The sequence below is a fragment of the Vidua chalybeata genome, chromosome 15 (genome assembly GCF_026979565.1).
Source record: "Vidua chalybeata isolate OUT-0048 chromosome 15, bVidCha1 merged haplotype, whole genome shotgun sequence".
Classification (NCBI taxonomy): domain Eukaryota; kingdom Metazoa; phylum Chordata; class Aves; order Passeriformes; family Viduidae; genus Vidua; species Vidua chalybeata.
Window position 1 is genome coordinate 16,612,938 of NC_071544.1, and position 20,091 is coordinate 16,633,028.

Here is a 20,091-nt window from a genome sequence, read left to right on the forward strand (position 1 = left end):
ATGATGAGAACAGGGAACTCATTTTCCTTTCTACAGCTCTGCCACTGCATTTCAGGCATCCTGTACCAAGTGGGGCCAGTGGAGCTGTCAGAAACCCTCAGGTTTGATACAAAATGAGGACCAAAAAAAGCTGTATTTGGGTGGGGTGGGAAATGCAAACGAAACGTGGCTCTGTTTCCCAACCATCAGTGGAATTCTGCTTCCACCTGCTGGGATGTCCCTGATCATCCTGACTCTGGTGCAAGCACTCCCTCGGAGTTTCTGAGCGCCAGAAATTTGATTTCTATGGAATTACTGAAGGAGCAGAAGTTCAAAATTGTCAAGGGAATCTCCCAGTTTCACTTAATTCACAGAGGGAAGACAGAAACCAGGGGGAAAAAAAAAAAAATCTGCCATTCCCACATTAAGAGCACATTTGACTTTGGAAGAAGTGATTTCAATGATGGCTTAAACCCCAAGCAAACAGAAATGATTAATGATGATTAAAAGAGCAGGGCCTTGATCTCCAGCAAAGGCAGGGGTGCAGAGCAGCTCCAGTGGGGGAACAAAGTGCATCCCCCAACCCCAGCAGGGTCTTTGAGACTCCAAAAGGATTTGTCATCTGCTGCAGGGCCCCCGTTACATTCTGGAGGGTCAGCACGGGCTGGGCCACGCTCTGTGCTGGTGAGGCCACCCCAGCTGTCCTGGAGAGTCACCACAGCTCCAAGGCTGGCTCCCAGTGACACCCCAAAAGCTGGCAAGTGCGTGCTGCTGCATCCTCACCATCCCCGTGCTCGGAGCCCTGCAGGGAAGCGTGGGGAGCTGCGCCCCATCACACCTGGTGGGCTCACCTGGCCCAGGGCTGCTGTGGCACACGGGGGCTGCCCCTCAGAGAGCAGCACTCACCTGAGCACAGCCTCTGTGACCTGAGGGGCAGCAATGCAGCAGGCACAGGCTCAGGTGCCCACGAGGCGGGAGGCTGGAGCAGGTAAATTACAGTACAGAGCAGGCAGGGCTGAGTTATTGCCTGAGGCAGTGGCACAGGGCTGCACTGCCACCTTGGAATGTACAACTGCTCAGTCTGAGCAGCACCAGCAGCTGCCAGAGAGCAAAGCCCAGCCCAGCTCCACTGCCCAGGGCTGGCTGTGCCTCATCAGAGGCCGGGCACACCCGGAGGGATCCCCGTGACCACCGGGCTCCTTCCTGCAGGAACTGTGTGTGCTGCTGATATGGAACTGGATACATTGATTCCGTTTCAAGTTGGCTTTTTAAATAAAAGTGCTCTCTGCTGCTCCGGCCTCGTGGATGGGGACACCACTGACACTTCCAGGACCATTACATATCTGTATAAAGTGAAGAACAATCTCTTCCCTCCCTCTTTTCCCTTCCCTTCCTTTGCCCTTGCCCCGTTCCTCTTGCTGTCGTGCTCAATACGAGATCAGGCAAACCCCAGAGGCCAGGTTACATCTTTACGTTTTTGCAGATCTCCATCACAGATGGAATTTTTTGCTGGTCATTCCTTGCAACCCATCCACGAGCAGGACAACCCCAAAAAGAAGAGAGGGCAGTGAAAACAAAACCCCACAACAGAGACGCGGGAGAGAAGAGCCAACAAACGAGCAGAAATCAGTTTTCCACCGGGGTGGGATTTGCTAAGGGCTGGCTCACGATGACTTGCACCACGTAGTCCTTTGGGATTTTCAGCTCCTCCAGTTTCATTTTGTCTGCCAGGGGTCTCCCAGAGAAGAACCAGCGCTGGCTGCCCGGCTCCACTCCCTCCACGGCGTGCAGCCGCCGCTTCATGTGGTACACGGTGTCCATGCTGCGCACCTGCAGCTTCAGGTCTTTGCCCGTGGACAGGCGCAGGCGGAGCTGGCACTCGTGCCCCGAGTTGGGAGGGGGGTCAGGAATATCCAGAGTCTCCAGGTCACCCTTCTCCTCGATCATGTTGATGGGTGGGGCAAGGCAGTACACGGGGAGCTGGTAGCGGTTGCCCAGTTCATCGTAACACTCCGTAAGAGCACCTTGAGGAGAGAAGAGGGGGAAAAAATCAGCGGGAATTTGTCTTCACAGAGAGCAGCAGGCACAGCTTTCCCAGGCATTGTGCTGGGGAAGGCTGGGAAAGAGAAAAGAATGATAAACAATTCTTATCTTCCCTCACTACACCTGTTACTGTACACATGTAGAATGTGTTACAGAGATTTGTTTACCAAAGGGTGATTTCTTCATTAGCCACTAGTGACAGTGTTCAGATTCATTTGAATCTGGTAAAATTTATCAATCTGGTTGGCAAGGGCAGTAAGTTTTTATTAATAGTGTAGTATAAAAGCAATTAACCAGCCTTCTAGAATCATAGTCAATGCTAATTATTATTAGTGGGGACCCTTCATACAACAGGAATTCCTGGCACATTTCACACTGGAGTGGTCACTCTGGGAAGTTTCACCCTGCTCTTCAACCACCCAAGGGGTGAGGTTGGAATTCAGGCTTTAAAGGACCAGACAAAAATCATCAATGCCCCGCCCTTGTTTGCATAAAGACAAAAATCATCAATGCCCCGCCCTTGTTTGCATAAAGAAGCTCAGGGTTGGCATAAAAGCAAACAGCCCCGAAAAGCCAAACACCCAGATAAACCAGGATAAAGTCCCAAAGCAGGGAGGAGGGATGAGGATGTGCTCCCCTGTGTCACTTCAAGGAGGAATCTTTCAGCAGCAGCAGGGCCAAGGTTCAGGACACTCAAATGCCGCTTGGAGCGATTCCAGCAGGCTGAGCCCGAGCTGTGAAAATGCAGGAGAGCGCCGTGAAAGGAGGACTTTGTAACTTCTCAAACATCCCCAGATTGCTGGAATGGTTCTTACAGGCCTCGTGTTTTAGTGAGCGCTGCCAGGACAAACAAACACGGCCACCCAAGTCCTGCAGCTCCATCACCACCGCAGCCACGACACCCAGCACGGATCTTGGATTTCCGCAGCATCTCTGAGTCCCACAGGCAAAGCCCTGGAGTGTCAGGAGGGATTTTTATTGCCCTGAACTCCCTTGGGATCATCTGCATAACCCGGGTGCTCAGGAATTCTACCACATGCTGAAGTATCAAATCCAGGCTGAGTTTTTCACAGTGTAACTTTATAAAAGAAAAGATTTTACTTTCTAAAATAGATTTCAAGTACTAGCCTAGAAAAGGAGCAGCACATTTTCAGTGCTGTTCTAAGAATTCAAGGCAGAGAAGGCTGAAAGCAGAGCCAGGGAAACTGAGGAAGCTGCATCCCAAATCCCAGCAGGAATCCTTTCTCAGTGTGGTTAAACCCCCTCTCCCCTGGTCTGAATTTACCTGTAGAACCAATTTCCACATTTTTGCCCCTAGAGGGGCACAGTCACTTGCCAAATTACCCATCCTTGTGGAGCTGGGCATGTTTGAAGAGGAGCCAAAAAAACCTCTTTGACTCTGCTCTGCACACAGCAGCCAAGTGTTCTTTGTTAGAAACTAAGGGGGGTTTTTATTTGGAGTTTTTTTTTTTTCATGCTGACACTGAGTTGTCTTAAACTTTGCTGTTTGATCAGCAAAATTACCACAATATGAAATTATAACTCAGGGATATGTGGTGTCACCCAGCCCAGTGTAACAGCAGCATCTTCTGGTGCAAATCTTTTGGATAGTAATCCTCTTTTTTTTTTTAAGGATAATTTGTGTTTGCAGAAACACACAGAGAGAAAGTAATTCAAAAGATCAATGTTTTAGGCTTTCTGTTTGTTCAGGTAGCACCAAGGCATCTGTGCCCTGAGATTTATGAGAGAACAAAACAAAAAAAAGGAAATTAAATTATATAACTGCATCAACTCTGAAATTAATGAATTTCAGAGCAAACCAACTCTTATCAAAGCTGTGCTGGACCAAAACTCTTCTATGGTTCTTTGCCATTTACAGACCCAAGCCTGGAGTTCCCACACTTCAGTTTTGTTTCATGTCACTCCTCATCTATTTGCTAAATGTCACAGGACTAAATTCCAGACATAGAAACAAGTTTACTGCTAAAACCAGGCCAAAATCCAAACCTCAACAGCCTTTCGACGTAGCTAAAGCAGCTAAAATTGCTTCAAAAGCCATTTCTCTTCAAAAGAATGCATCAGCTTCAGAAGAGCACCCCAAAGAGTTAATTTTAAATAACATGGGGGGAGCTTGCTGAGGAATTCATCATTTATCTGGTGGCCCAGCTGAACTAACAAGGAGGTCAGAGCTGATGCTATAAACACTGGATTCCTTAATCATCATCAGATAAGCAATATTAAAACAAATCCTCTCAAACAGCAGCTAACTTGGAGGGCTGCAGCTAAAAAAAAAATTAAATAAATAGAAAAAGGCACAGCAGAGGAAAGCTCTTGCCAGTAAAACCTCACAGTCCCATCCCAGACTGAGAAATGGTTTCTACCAAACTGGAAATGTAAGAACAATTATTAAACCTCCCCAGTAATCCCAGTGTTCCATTCATCCTGGTGAAAATGTCCCCTGTCCCAAGTCCCCAAACATCCCAACTGGAGAGCACGTCCCAGCATTGCTGTTCTAACTGAAAATCACACAAAAAAAATCAAATATCCCAACTGAAGAACAAGTCCTAGCATTGCTGTTCGAACTGAAAATCACAAAAAATCAAATATTCCAACTAAAGAACAAGTCCTAACATTGCTGTTCTAACTGAAAATCACAAAAAATCAAATATCCCAAATGGAGAGCACATCCTAACATTGCTGTTCTAACTGAAAATCACAAAAAATCAAATATCCCAACTGGAGAGCACATCCCAGCATTGCTGTTCTAACTGAAAATCACAAAAAATCAAATATCCCAAATGGAGAGCACATCCTAACATTGCTGTTCTAACTGAAAATCACAAAAATCAAATATCCCAACTAGAGAGCACATCCTAACATTGCTGTTCTAACTGAAAATCACAAGAAATCAAATATTTCAACTAGAGAGCACGTCCCAGCATTGCTGTTCTAACTGAAAATCACAAAAAAAAAAATCAAATATCCCAACTGGAGAGCACGTCCCAGCATTGCTGTTCCAACTGAAAATCACAGCACAGGAAATCAAATATCCCAACTGGAGAACATGTCCTAACATTGGTTTTTTTGTGATTTCCAGTTAGAACCCCAAACATCCCAAGCAGAGAACACCTCCTAGCATTGCTGTTCTAAGTGAAAAGCAAATTTCTGATCCTTCCTGCAGGATAATGGACCACATTTAGCTGGAAGGGGCACTAAAAGAATATCAAGTTTTTATGAGAAAGTGGAAATCAAGAAAGAAAGAAGCGTTTTTTTTAGGTTTTTCTGTTCCTCAGGCAAGCAGGGTCCTTCCAGCACAGGAAGGATGCAGCCTCCTCGTCGCTATTGGACACGAAATGAGCACACAGAAACTTGGTGAGTTCAAGAGAGAAAAAGACCCAATTTTATTTCTGACCTCACAATAGATAGAATTCCAGAGGTGAAGTGGATTGGAGGATGGAATTGCCACCTCTCCAAGCACACTGGTCAAACCAACAGCCCAAGAATGCAAAACAATCATTATTTACATGAATATGCGTGAGAAACTCTAGTGGAAATAGGTGAACATTATCAGAAGGCTAAAGTTTTATGAGAACTTTAAAACTTTCAAAAGAACTATAAAAGAAAACGCTTTCAAAAATCAGGGCAATACCTCCTCAAACCAGAGGAGGAAAAGGCAGCACAGAGATGCTCCCCACATCCCAGCTGAGCCTCATTTCCCTTCCCTGCTCCCCTTTCCTTCCCCAGAGCAGAGCAGGTTCAGATGCCAACGACTCAAGAATTGGACTTTTCACTGCTGGATCATCCCAAGAAACCTCTGGAAGGGGCAGATTCCAGGAGGAAAGCAGCAGGAAGGAAGGAAGAGTGGCAGACAATGCAAAAAAAGAAAAAAACCAACAGCAATTGGGATTATTTTAATATTTCAGAGCTAACACTGGCTTGGAGAGTGAGGGATTCTGGAAGAAGGCAGAGTTTTCCTGTTGGTTGGTATCCAGGTAGGAGACAGCTTGAGAATTTCAGAGGGAAAAATAAGCAGATGTGATCGTCAAGCATAAGGGAACGGGAACATTTTGAAATTAATTGCCTTGCCAGCCAAAAAAAACTTTGTTTTATGAAGATTATGAGGTTATTTCACTGGATTTAGAAAGGAAAACCCTAAAAAGGACTGGTTAAAATACTGCTTCCACCCCTAAGCAGTTCAGAGTTTGGACTTATCCTCCTGCAGGACCAATAATTTTAGAGCTCTCAACGACAGGAAGATCAACTTTTGCAGGAGTTCTAAAGTCAAGCAAATATGGTCACACTCACCTGAAAACACAAAAAGTTTTAATGCACTTGAAAATGGCATTTTGGCATTTCCTTAAGCTGCACACCCATTCTCTTCAGGAAAAGCAGGAAAATTCCTGTTTTCTCTCCATAAAGTGCCTTCTCTTTAAGTTTTAGAGCAATTTTGAGGAGCATTGCTCAGAAACACCCAAAACTTAAGAACTGAGCAGATTTCCATTTTATTTTTCCCCTTCTCTCAGACAGATTTGCTGCAGGAAGAGAAATTAAGACAACACAAGCCAAAATGTAGTCTCACTGCAGCGAGACTCAGCTAATTTAAGGAGACTGTCTGTGTATAACACATTTGCCCAAGGAACAGCTGGTTCAGTTGTTTTTCTGACTGAAAATCTCCATTCCAAAGCCAAGCTGAGCCTGGATTGCTGAATAAATTGGGGATAGTAGAGCTCTCACCTGTGGAGTATTGATTTGGACCCAGTATAAATCACTGATGGCTGAAATTCAGAAGGAAAACAAAGAAGTCTCTGGGTTTTACAGCAGAGCAGTTCCTGGAGAGCAAAGATGAGGCAGAAAAGCTGAGTTATCTCTTCATCTTTATTAGCTGTTGATTCTAGGTCTGAACTGGGAAATACAAGATTTTATAAGGAAAAAAAAAAAATGCCTGTGCTGAGCACGTGGGAGAGGTGGAGGGAGGCTCCTGCAGAATGGGAGCGGGGCTGGGACAAGAGCAAACACGCAGTGCTGCGGTCCACTCACCTCCAGGCAGCCCAAACTGGGAGGAATTCCCACCAAAAAGTTCTCCCTGGCTTAATCCCAGCAGGAACTGCTCAGCTCATCCCTGGAAGTGTCCAAGGATGCTGTTACCAGAGTGGCTTTGCTGTTTTCCAGAGGGAAATTTGTGGGAATACCCGTGCAAGTCAGTGCCTTGCACGGTGTAGAGAGAACAATAAAGAATTAATGGTGTGGGGGAAACACTTGATAATAAAGCAGCCATATGAACCCCCTCCTGTGCACACTGAATTTCCATGGGTTATGCAGATCTGAACTGCCAGAGAGCTCCTGGACAGACAGAGGTGCAGTCTGGATCCTGAGGCAGGGCACAACTTTTCTGCTCTCATCCCCACCCTGCCTCTGTCACTGCAGCTCCTCAAAGAACGGGTTTGCAGATAATGAGCTTGAAGCATTTAATAATTCTCATTTCAAATCCACTGAAAAACAGCTCTTCCATTATGGGAACATTATTGGGCTGGCTCCATTCCACGCTGGAGAACAACTCCCAGAGGCAGCAGGAGATCCCAGGGCTCCAGGAGCTGCTTGGTGAGCAGGACCAGCTCATTCCCACTTGTGACACCCAGGGACTGAAATTGAAAAGAGGGGGGAAAAAAGGAGACTGACAGCCTTCCCAACCTCAAGCAGCCTACCCAGCTGCTTTTCCTGCAGTCACAGAATGGTTGGGGTTAGAAGGGACCTCTGGAGATCACCCAGTCCAGCCCTTCCCAGGCAGGGCCACCTGGAGCAGGTGACACAGGAACACACCCAGGTGGGTTTGGGATGTCTCCAGAGAGGGAATTCCACAACCTCCCTGGGCAGCTGCTCCAGGGCTCTGCCACTCTCCACAGAAAGCAGTTTTTCCTCATGCTGTAATACCAAAATAATACTTTTAAAGAGCAAATCCCAGTTGGAGAATGCAACCAAAGATCCCTCAGGTGCATCGAAGCCATCCTGCCCCAAACTAAGCCCACAGAGGGCAGGGCCTGTCCAGAGAAATTGTGGCTGCCCCACCCCTGGAATTGTCCAGGGCCAGGCTGGAAAGAGCTAGGACAGTGGGAGGTGTCCCTGCCCAGTGGCACTGGATGAGCTTTAAGGTCCCCACCAACCCAAATTTTGGGAAAAGCCTGCTGCACACGTGCCAGGTGCATCGCTGGGCTTGCTGATCCTCTCCCTTCATCACAGCACAGCAGCAGCATCGCTTCACTCATTAGCACTAATTAACTAGGCTGAGGGTGAAAGATAATTAACACAGTCTTGTGAAATAGAGGAATCTCTGCACTAGCTAAACGAGCCACTTTTGTTCAGATTTTAGCCACAGCTCCCAGCTGTGCATCCCTCACCGTGCCCCATGTGCTGGAGCAGGGAGAGCAGAGGGAACAGGGATGGGACACTTTGGAAAGGGGTGCTCAGGGAACCAAATCCCTCAAAATTCCTCTTAGAAATGCACACCAGTGCCAACAGCAGCAGTGGCAATCCTGGCAGAGGAGCTGGGATCTGTCACCCTGCCTCACTCACCTGATGGAGACCAGGGAAGAAGGGACCTACAGCAGAAAGCTCCAAATTTCCCAGCAGTGTAACTTCCACAAGCGACCTAATCCTCCCCTAAAACAGCTTTACCAGAGCTCAAATTCCTCCAGTCTGTGCAGTTCATTGGCTTTCCATCACTGGCTTTGATAAATAAAGTAATTATGCATTAATGCTCAGTAGTTGTCATGTTAACAACACCATATGTACTGCCACTTCCATATCCCTGTAAAACTTGGATCTAATATTGCATGGAAGGAACAGCTTCCAAGAGATATTCCATCAGGGTTCAAAGATGACAAGTCATTTTACTAATGAAGTATTCATCTACTACTCTGCTTTGCATGTCATGAAAATAGATGCCTGTCTAGACAGGCTTCTTAGATAAAAAATTTAAAATAAAATGGTTGGTAAAAGAGCTTCTCTGTGTACTCTCTTCATTTACATTTGCTGTTCTGCATTATCCAGCTTCTTCAAGGGGCTGGAGGGTTTTGGAGGAGAAAAGGAAAGCAGGATATCATCACCACCTGAGGCTGCACTGCATCCCTCCAAGCACAGCCACCCTGGCAGTGTTTGAAGTGCCCAGGTCACTGCTCGGGGTGAGGCTGAACTCACATTTACACACGTTGTCACTGCCTTGGGCACCGCTGATTTTTTTAGTCTGCTGCTCCTGTAAATCCAGAGGGAACACCTGGCACTCAGCATCCCAAATCCCAGAACTGGCATGGTTCAAATGGAAAAGCAAACGGGAGGGTCACGTTACACACGTGACAGAAATCTCCTTTTTCTTGCCAACCACAGACACTGACAGATTGTGTCCCTGGAAGTCTACAAAGTGCCACATCCAGGAATTCCTGGGACATTCCAGGGATGGGGATCTAACCCTCCCTGGGCAGTTCCAGGGCCTGAGCACCCTTTCCATGGGGAAATTCCTGCTGCTGCCCACCCTGAGCCTGCCCTGGCCCAGCCTGAGGCCGTTCCCTCTCCTCCTGTCCCTGTTCCCTGGAGCAGAGCCCAACTCCCAGCTCCAACCTCATTCCAGGGAATTGCAGAAGGAGAGGAGGCACAGACTGACCACGACTTGTTGGGATGTTCAATTAGCAACTGGCGACCACAGGACTCGAGCTCCTCCACCTCCTGTGCACTCCAGGCAGGGAGTTCAGCCTCCAAACAATCCCCTGCCTGCTCAAAACGAGATTTCAGAGAGTTTAATCTGAGCTCCAAGTGGATCTGGAGGGAAATTCGGGCTGATCCAGCACTTGTTAAAGCTCCAGGCAAAGCAGCAGCAGCAACAACCCCTCAGACTGAACAGCAAACAAATGTTGGCTCTGATGGAGCGTGGAGTGGTCTCCCAGAGCTGGAAAACTCCTCAAACTGAACAACTCTTCCCCACCTGTGTGCGACAGGGAGAGAAGGCAAGTGATGCCTTCAGTCTGAGCTCTCATGTTTTCCACACTCTGCACTGCATTGGTACAGAGCTCTGAACTTCATGTCAAGTGCCAGCAGCTCTCCTCACAGCTCAGGCACACACAACAATCCTTTTCCAGCCCACAACCAAGGACACCGCTGCAGCTTCAGCCCCAAAAAGTGCAAACAGCAGGGAATGGAGGAGAGCAGCCTGGGAGGGTGGGACTGCAGCACCTGGAGCTGGAATTGGACACTGAACCCCAACAGGGAAATGGACCCAAACTTATAAAAGTGTCAAAACTGGTGAGCAGGAGTCCATGTGGGGTGGAGCCACGGCCGGGCTCTTGCACTGCCCAGGGTGTGTCCTGTGAAGGCCTTTCCATAAATCCCAACTTTATTCCTGTGACTCTCTGCTCCAGGCAGCCTCTGAGGCAGCACAAAGGCATTTCAGAAAAGTGTTGCTCACTCCCCACACCAGAAAAGACAAACTGAAACCAAAGGCAGGAAATCGAGAGGCAAGTGCTGCAGGGGCAGGGACTGGAGAAGAGTCCAAGCAGTTATGCTGACAAAACTCCTCAAAATACCTTTCAAACCACCAGATATTTAAGGACAACAACAGCAGGACGGAGCCATCCTTTAATAAATCATTACTTTGTCCCTGCAATGGGTTGCAGGCAGGCTCTGAAGGCAGCAGCAGCCCAGGCTGAGCCAGAGAAGGTTTTTGCCCTGCACCTCTGTCCTGCCTGCCCCCAGCTCCTGCATCCCCCGTGCTGCACTGCAGCAGCTGCAGAGGAGCTGCAGCTCATGTGCATGCTCAGCCTGCAGGGATCAGCAGGAAAAAATGTGAAAGGCTCCAGGGAGGCAGCCTGACACCATCCCCCATCCCAAAATAAAATAAAATAAATTAGCGCCCACATCCCAAAATAAAACTCCAGCACAAGGCTGGCTCAAGCTGTGGGGGTGGAGGGGATTAAAGGAGGTTAAAGGAAGATGTGAGCGTTGCTTTGTTTGGTCCTCACCTCCACGGTGCTGTTCTGAAAGAGTGGAGGTTTTTGTTTAAAATAAAAGCAAAAAAAAAAATAATAAAATGAAAATAAAAACTTAAAAATGGAAAAAAAAAAAATGAAATGAAAATAAAAATGAGAATAAAAAAATTGAAAATGAAAAAAAAATGAAATGAAAATAAAAATGAAAATAAAAAATTCAAAATGAAAAAAATAAATAAAAATAAAAATGAAAAAATATATAAAAAATTAAATAAAAATTAAAATAAAGAAAAAATAAAAAAAAATAAAAATAAAAATAAAATAAAAATAAAAATAAAAATAAAAATAAAAATAAAAATAAGAAAGGAAATGAAATTAAATGAAATTTGAAAAAAATGAAATGAAATGAAATTAAATGATTAAAATAAAAAAAATAAAAAAATAAAATAAAATAAAATAAAATAAAATAAAATAAAATAAAATAAAATAAATAAGTGGCCCTTATTTCAAATAAAAAAAGAGGAAAACTGATTAATTAAGCAAAAAGATGGAAGATGGAATGTTGGTGCTGCCTCATGCCCTGAATGTGCCCCGAGCAGAGGCTGCACAGATGGTGAGAGCCCAAAAAGGTTAAAAATTCAAGACCTTGCTGTACCTGTGACCTTCTATAAAACCTTCCTTGATCACTCAGGAATCATTAGAAGCACCTGGGAGCTTTCATTGCTCCTGTGCACTTTCAAGGAGTCAAAACACGGCTGGAAACACAGAGTTCATTTTGCTGCAGGTTTTAATTTGCAATAAAGCTGCAAACCAAACACTGCTCGCCCTGGGCTGGGCTCAGCCGTGGCTCAGCAAAAAAAAGGAAAGATTTTTTTCTCAGTGCTAAGTGTCAGCAAAAAGCAGCTCCCAGCTCTAGGTGCAAGAAAATCTTTCAAAATTCAGATTTTTCCAGAGGTCAAGCTGCCTGCAACACAGCCAGTGAGTGACTCCGAGTTCTCAGCCTGTGTTGGAGGAGGTTGTGGAATATTTAAAAGTACTGAAATACCTCGTGGGTGCTGCCCATGTTCCCTGGGACACCTCAGGTAGGATTTCCTCAGGCATTACCTGCCCCTAAAAGGTTAAAAGGAGAAACTTTCTGGAGCTCACACACTTCTGCCTTGGGTTTGCAGAAAAGTTACCATCTTCTTATTATTGAAACTCCTGAGGCCAAACCAGCAGATTTGGTTGGAGAAAAGTTACCAGGCCTTGGTTTTGGAGAAAAGTTACCATCTTATTATTATTGAAATTCCTGAGCCCAAACCAGCGGAAGATTTGTTGGAGAAAAGTCACCATGCCTTGGGTTTGGAGAAAAGTTACCATCTTATTATTATTGAAATTCCTGAGGCCAAACCAGCAGAAGATTTGGTTGGAGAAAAGTTACCATGCCTTGGGTTTGGAGAAAAGTTACCATCTTCATATTATTGAAATTCCTGAGCCCAAACCAGCAGAAGATGCCAAATGTTTTGGCCACAATCAGCTGGAGGTGATGGAAGAGGAGTGGGATGGGGCAGAAGCAGGTGGGACAGCCAAGGGCTGGCTCAGCACCCTGAGGGCACCAATCCCTCCAGGAGCACCAAATTGCCAGAACACCAATCCCTCCAGGAACACCAAATTGCCAGAACACCAATCCCTCCAGGAACACCAAATTGCCAGAACACCAATCCCTCCAGGAACACCAAATTGCCAGAACACCAATCCCTCCAGGAACACCAAATTGCCAGAACACCAATCCCTCCAGGAACACCAAATTGCCAGAAGCCAGCAAAGCCAGCCCTGGAGATCACCAGGGAAGGCTCTCACTGCAATCTTCAGGGGGAAAACCCATTTGAAACTTCATTTCCCACTTCCATTTTCAACACTTCATATTTCTTTTTCTCATTTCCCAAGCAGACAGCGAGGCAGATGAAGCTGATACTCGGTCCCTGCACTGTAAGCAGCCAATAATGGACTAAATGTCCACTCCTGGGGAATATTGAATAAAGCAGACATCATGTCCTGGCCACTCTCAGATACCACAGGATTATTATTCACCTAAACCACTCAACAGGCAGCTTCCTCCATGAGGAATTTGAGAGGTTCTTTTGTCAAAATCTGGGTTTATTTTGAGCATCTCGTGGCCAGTCTGGGTTTGTTGCTTTGCTTTTTGGTTTGTTTGTTTGTTTGTTTGTTTGTGGGGTTTTTTCCCCTTAAAGGAATTAGCTGCAATTTTCTGGTCACACATTAATGGTTAAAAAAAAAACCCCAAAACAGCATTTCTGAAAAGTGTTGCTCACTCCCCACACCGGAAAAGACAAACTGAAACCAAAGGCAGGAAATCGAGAGGCAAGTGCTGCAGGGGAAGGGACTCGAGAAGAGTCCAAGCAGTTATGTTGACAAAACTCCTCAAAATACCTTTCAAACCACAGAAGTTAAAGATATTTAAGGAAAACAACTGTAGGATGGAGCCATAAGTGGGGTTTTTATTTGAAGGTTTGAGAGTTTCTAACCTGCACTTAGATATATAAATATTCCAGCCAGCCACAATTGCTTTACATCCTGAGGATTTGATTAGTTTTCCTCCCACTTGAAGAAAACTTTGGGAATCCAGCATCCCTCAGAAAGGATGTTGTGATCCACTTAAAAAATATTAATCACAGCAGAAATGATGGACAGCAGCACCTTCATTGCAGGAGGTTGTTGAGGAAAGTGATTCTTTCTCAGGGTCAGGAGGAATTTGGAGACACAACAACAAAACACATCTTTTACTGGAACCACGGCCATTCCCAAGGGGAACAAGCCAATTTTCCAGGTGTGATGGACACAGAAAATGCCAAAATTCACCAAAGTAAGAGGCAGCAGAGGAGGAGAAGGAGCTGCCACTGTGCCTGAGCAGGCTGAGGAAGCTGGAGCAGGGAAATCCCATATCCAGGCACTCAGCCTGGAGGTGAGGATCCCTCCTTTGGATGGAGCCTCCTGATGAAAAAGCAATTCCTGTGCCTGGGCACGGAGAGAGGCAGAGATTTGGGGGATTTCTCCTCAGCAGGAGGCTCTTTGTGAGGAGCCAGGGCAGCCAGAGCTGCTCCAGGCAATGCATTTGGGGATGAGCTGGGAAATGGATTTGGGGATGAGCTGGGAAATGGATTTGGGGATGAACTGGGCTCCCCCACTCTGGGAAATGGATTTTGGGGATAAACTGGCAATTGGATTTTGGGATTAGCTGGGCTCCCACACTCCGAAAAATGGATTTTGAGATGAGCTGGGCTCCCTTGCTCTGGGAATTCAATTTTGGGATACACTGGGCTCCCCTGTTCTGGGAAATGGATTTTGGGGTGAGCTGGGCTCCCCAGCTCTGGGAATTGAATTTTGGGATGAGTTGGGCTCCCTTGGTCTGGGAAATGGATTTTGGGATGAGTTGGGCTCCCCCACTCTGGAAAATGGATTTTGGGGTGATCTGGGCTGCCCCGCTCTGGGAATTGGATTTTGGGATGAACTGGGAAATGGATTTTGGGATGAGTTGGGCTCCCTTGGTCTGGGAAATGCATTTTGGGATGAGTTGGGCTCCCCCACTCTGGAAAATGGATTTTGGGGTGATCTGGGCTGCCCCGCTCTGGGAATTGGATTTTGGGATGAACTGGGAATTGGATTTTGGGATGAGTTGGGCTCCCCAGCTCTGGGAATTCAATTTTGGTATGAGCTGGGAATTGGATTTTGGGGTGAGTTGGGCAATGGATTTTGGGATGAGCTGGGTTCCCCCACTCTGGGCAATGGATTTTGGGATGAGCTGGGTTCCCCCACTCTGGGCAATGGATTTTGGGATGAGCTGGGTTCCCCCACTCTGGGCAATGGATTTTGGGGTGCTCTGGCAGGAGCAGAGCCAGCAGAGCCATTTCTGTCACACCTGTCCCTGCCCCGTGCAGGGAGGGGGACGGGGCTGGACCACCCAAACCTGAGGCACCAAGCAAGCAGCAAAATTGGGATGCAGCTGCCAGCCCTTCCCAGAGGATCCCTGGGTGCTGGGAGGCAGGAAGGGACTCAAGCAGCCCTTTTCTGAAATTCTCAATGCATTCACTCCTCATTTCAGCCACGTTCAGCCTACGGAGGGGACTTGACGTCAAGAACCCTTAAAAATAGACACGGATGTGTAGAAGAAAAAGCAAAATAAAAGCACCCTCCTAATGCACTCACAGCCTCAGTGCCAGCAGCAGCTTGTCTGCTTCCTCACAAGACAGCAGCAATTTTGGGTTTTAATCCTTTGCCTTTTGGGTTGTTTTTTTTTTTTTTTTTTTTTTTTTTTTTTTTTTTTAACTGAACAAAAACAAACCAGAAAAAGCTTCCCTGGAACTAATAACTGCTGTCTCCTGAGCCCCAAAGCAACAAACCAGGAGGCTCAGCTGTAAATTTTAATGATATTCACTACAGATTTTAGAGTTTGCTTAACTTTCAGGGGCTGCATTTTCCTCTCAGTACTACTGCTGGTCATATTGACAGACAGGCTTTGATAGTCAGACCTCCCAAAGCTTTCATAACTCTGCTGGAGCCTAAAATTAGACAGCCACAGTCACCAAAATATCATTTACTCCCCTTTTAAATGGGCATTAGAGAAACCTGAGTGAGTATTTGGTGTCCTCACAGAAAAAAAACACATTGTCCAGCAATGTTTTACATGTGTGCAGAGAATGTAACCCATCAAAAATATGATTTTTTTCAAGATAATTAAAAAGCCTCTTCAGACAAGCAAGCAATTCCTACAGTTTTCATTCCCAGCAGTGGATACAGCAATTTTCAGGGAGAAGAGGAAGAAAAACCACAAGGAGCTTTAAGGTGGTGGCTTTAAGGGCAGCAGTTCACAGGGGATTCAATTTAAATGCTAAAGGTTCCACAGCAAAATTCACTGCACAGATTCACTCCATCACAAATTCATCAATACAACAGGGAAGTCCAACATTGCCACCACACAAAGAGCTCTGCAAAAGGACAGAGTTCCACTTCTGGAGCTGTTTAATTCACAGGAAGCAGCTGTGGGATGGTCAGTGTTAAAAACCTTCACTTTATAGCATTTTGTGGCAGATATTTCTGAATTACCGTGCAAATTTCAATTCTAATGCTTGGCCTGCTGGGCTGTGAGCACACACACACTGACAGCTCAGTTTTCCATCAACATCAAATAAAATAAATGGGCTCAATAAATGGAGATTTTCATCATCACAAATAAAAAGGGAGTTTGAAACATAGCAAAGGGCAACTTTTTTATGGACTGCAAGTGATAAATGTCGAAAACACCCAAAACCAAACCTGCTGGTGGAGTGCCCCATCCCTGGAGGTGTGCAGGGAGCAGATTCCACAGAGTTATGTGTTCCTCCTGGAAACCAGGCAGCTCCAGAGGTGGGATTGGGTCATTTTGCTTTTTGTTGGAAGGCACCACTGGATCACGTGTGGCACTGATAAATCTGTGACTGAGAGCTCTGCAGGTGGCACTCTGGTGACAAGGTGGGACTGCTCACAAGCTGGACAGGACCGTGGAAATCTTTTCCAACCTAAACAATTCCGGGATTGTGTGGGATTTAATTAGCAGAGTTCTGCTGGAAGTAAGGAATTTGTGGGAAACACCCCATGCCTTCCCCACACTGCTGCTCTTGGCTTTGAGGGCTTTTCTTGTTGTTATTCAGGATTTTTTTATGCTTTTCTAATGGGTATTTCACCCAAAGGAGAGGACAATGCTCTGTTCAGAGTGGGAATATCTCAGTGATGTCCTTTCCTTCCCCCCAGCATTTCAGGGAAATATTCCCATCCCATTTTTTGGGGATCTCAGGGACCTGGGACAGCAAATAAAGAGCCAGAGGTGCTCTGGAAAAGCCAGCTGGGACCACAGGAGCTCTCAGAAAAGCTGAAAACTCAGCAGAGAGACCCTTTCACCACCCCAAGAGCAGGAAAGGAGCTAAACCCCAATACCCCGGGAGCTCTGCAGCAGGTGAGGTGTCCAACCTGGAATTTATTGCCTAAGAAGGGTTAAAAACACCCTGACCCAAAGCTGATAGTGGAGTGGCTTTAAGGGTAAATTTTATTTTATTCCAATTTTTTTGCAATTTTTTTATTTGTTTTGGTGAATTTTCTTTACTGTATTTTATTACCTATTAAAGGTGATTTGTATTTTATTACCTATTAAAGGTAACCTGCATTTTATTACAACTTCCCCCTGTAGAAATTGACTTTTTCTGCCATCTCCAATTTATATTTTAGCAAAAAAAAAAAAAAGCAAAACAATGCAAGGGCTGCAAAGATGCAAACTCTGAGATATTTAACCCAAATATCCTGGGAATTCTGCTGCAGCTCATGAAGTGTCCATCCTGGAATTTAAAAAACTCCACTTAACCCCAGCCAGATTGCAATTAATATTAATGACTTGCAGGGCAAGTTCAGCTCAACATTAACATTATTATAAAATACTACACACTCCAAGATTTCCTGTTTGATAGCTGAGAAGTATGGAAAACTCTTCTTCATGAAATTTAAATGGACTCATCAATAAAATATGGAGGATGTGCTACTTTAAGGCAGGAGGAGGAGAAAAAAAAAAAAAAAAAAGAAGTATAAATTGGTGATAACGTTATTTCTATTTTTAAATCCATCCCACAGAGTCACCCAAGATAGATGAGAAGTGCTAAGCCCATCCCACGAGCTTATTTATTTATTTAATACTTCTTACATGCTATTTTTAACAGCAGAAGCCAGCAAAAGGCATCCATTAGAAAAAATCACACTGCTGAGAGTCTTCCTCACAGCAGAGGAGTGGCAGATCTGGCTGAAAGCAGCCTCACAAGAGATTTTTCAATTTTTTTTTTTTTTTCCCCTTTCCTGTAGGGTTTTGGAATAAAAAAGCAATTTTATTTTTGCAGCATCAGCTAAGGCCGAGTCTCGGTGTGCAAATCTTGTATTTGTCAGTCCTTACCCACTCCCCAAACCCCTCCTCTCCCTCCTCCACTTCATTTTCATTTTCTCATGGCCTGAACACAGGGACAGCCAAACGTGGATGGAGGGCTTGGGTTGGGTTTATTTTATTTTTTTTTTTAAAGCCTCTTGTTGTACAGACAGCAAATAAATGAAAGCAAACACCACAGCCCCTGGCACTGCAGCATTTGCAGAAGAAAAAACTAGTGAGAAAGGTTTGTTTTAGTTTTTTTTTTTTTTTTTCTTTTTTTCCCATAGACTTAAAGGAATTTATCCAACAAATGTTGGGTTTTCTTGGGGAAATATTTAGATTCCCACCAGGAATAGAGAGTGGCACATCCAGGGATGGGGATCCAACCCTCCCTGGGCAGTTCCAGGGCCTGAGCACCCTTTCCATGGGGAAATTCCTGCTGCTGCCCACCCTGAGCCTGCCCTGGCCCAGCCTGAGGATTAAATTTCATCCAGATTTTTCTACAGAAGACAGAGCTTGGGCAGGTGAAGAGATGCAGAGGGGAAAAAAACCCAAAAAAACCAAAAAAAATCCAAAATAAAACCAACCCCTCCCCCTCCCCCCCAAAAAAAAACCCCAAAACAAACAAAACAAACCCCAAAAATTAAAGAATTCCCCCACAAAAAAAAAACCAAACATAAAATTAAAATAACCAAAAAACCAACCCCCGCAAAAAAAACAAACCAAAAAAAAAAAACAAAAAATAAAAAAAACACCAAAACAAACCAACAAAACCCAAAAAAACAAAGAAACAAAAAAAATCCCCCACAAAAAACAAACAAAAAACAAAACAGAAAAAAAAAAAACAAAAAAACAAAAAAAAAATAGGGATAAAAGTTGAATTCCAGCAGTGCCAGTGGTCCCCACGCCCTCAGGATCCCATCCTGCTGCAGACACCACAGCTGCATTTCTTCACAGCTCTTTTATTTTCCTTTCTTCCCACATTTTGCCCAAAAATGAGCTTTTTTTTTTTGGTGAACAAAGCCCCCAGAGGCTGCTGGTGTCAGAGCAAGGAGAGTTTGTTCTTCCAGCCTGGAGAAAAGCTCAGTTTGCACCCCTGGCTCCCCAAATGGAAGGATTTGATCCATAAATCTCTCCATCCATGGCACTAACAATGCCTGATGAGTCAGGAATATTTGGATTTTTAGAAGCAGCAGCTTTTCTCTGGACTGGGAAGGTCACACTGCATGGAGAACTTCGCCAACAGCTGATGCCCAAAAGTGAATAAAAAATAAATCATGCAATTCTGTGGGTAGAAAAATCCCCAGTAAGCTCCAGATCCTGGATAAAAATTGTAAATATTCTCTCTGTTTGGAATTCAGCCTCAAGCCAGGCCTGGCTTGGGCAGCAGAGCCTCTGATAGAATTTGATTTCTGAGTTTTTTTCTGAGATACTCTGAATATTCTGCATGTGGGCCTTAAAAAGCAGATTATAACCTGCCAGCAGTAGGCAGGACTCGAAGCAAACTGCTGGAAAAACCAAATTTAAGAGTTCACATCCTTTTTTTTTTTTTTTTTTCCTAAATCTGGGAGCCTTGAAAGTGCACGTTGCACATCTTTTCTTTTCCTGAGACTCACAAGGGACTCCCCCTGTGACCCCAAATTCAGCCTGAGCCTCCCAGGCAGGATTAAACTGCCTCAACTCTGGATTTATTCAGCTCCTCCCTCACACTTCCAAGCTGTTGTTGCCACTCTAACAAGAGGCAGCACAGACCCAACGGTGCCAAACACCTTCTTTGCAGGGTCTGATTGCCATAAATTGAAATGTTTCCCCCCAAAGTGCTGCTCATCTGTGCTCGTGCAACGTTTCAGCTCAATGCACAACCCAACAGCTCATTAATTGGGGGGCTCATCAAATTCATTAGACAAAAAACACCCCCCTCGCCGCTCCTGGCTCCAAACCTTCACTTGTTAAGATAATTATGTTTTTACCAGGCTTTTGCATGGTCAAAAGCAGAGTCAGAGCCTCACAGAGAGGAACTCTCCCACATTAAAGACAATTTTTGAGGGCTGCAGCCTGATGTGAGGAAGACACCACAGAGAAAGGTCTCCTGTATTTTATTCCCCGTGTATAAATTGAATTTTCCTGGCACCTACAATTGATATTTTAGCAACTAAAAACAATGCA

At 45.2% G+C, this 20,091-nt stretch overlaps 1 protein-coding gene and 1 long non-coding RNA gene across 2 annotated transcripts in view; one reads left to right on the forward strand and one right to left on the reverse strand.

The window, feature by feature from the left end:
• Nucleotides 1-1,526: 1,526 nt before the first annotated feature.
• The window catches only part of UBTD2 (ubiquitin domain containing 2), a 44,346-nt gene continuing 25,781 nt past the window's right edge, over nucleotides 1,527-20,091 (reverse strand). Inside the window, exon 3 of the mRNA XM_053956856.1 lies at nucleotides 1,527-2,003. Within this exon, the coding sequence (XP_053812831.1) occupies nucleotides 1,606-2,003 (398 nt within the window). The 3' untranslated portion in view covers nucleotides 1,527-1,605. The remainder of the gene's footprint in view (nucleotides 2,004-20,091) is intronic.
• On the forward strand, nucleotides 5,494-6,748 carry LOC128795799 (uncharacterized). Its single transcript, XR_008433637.1, has 3 exons — nucleotides 5,494-5,579; nucleotides 5,767-6,014; nucleotides 6,546-6,748. It is a non-coding gene; the product is annotated as an uncharacterized LOC128795799 (long non-coding RNA).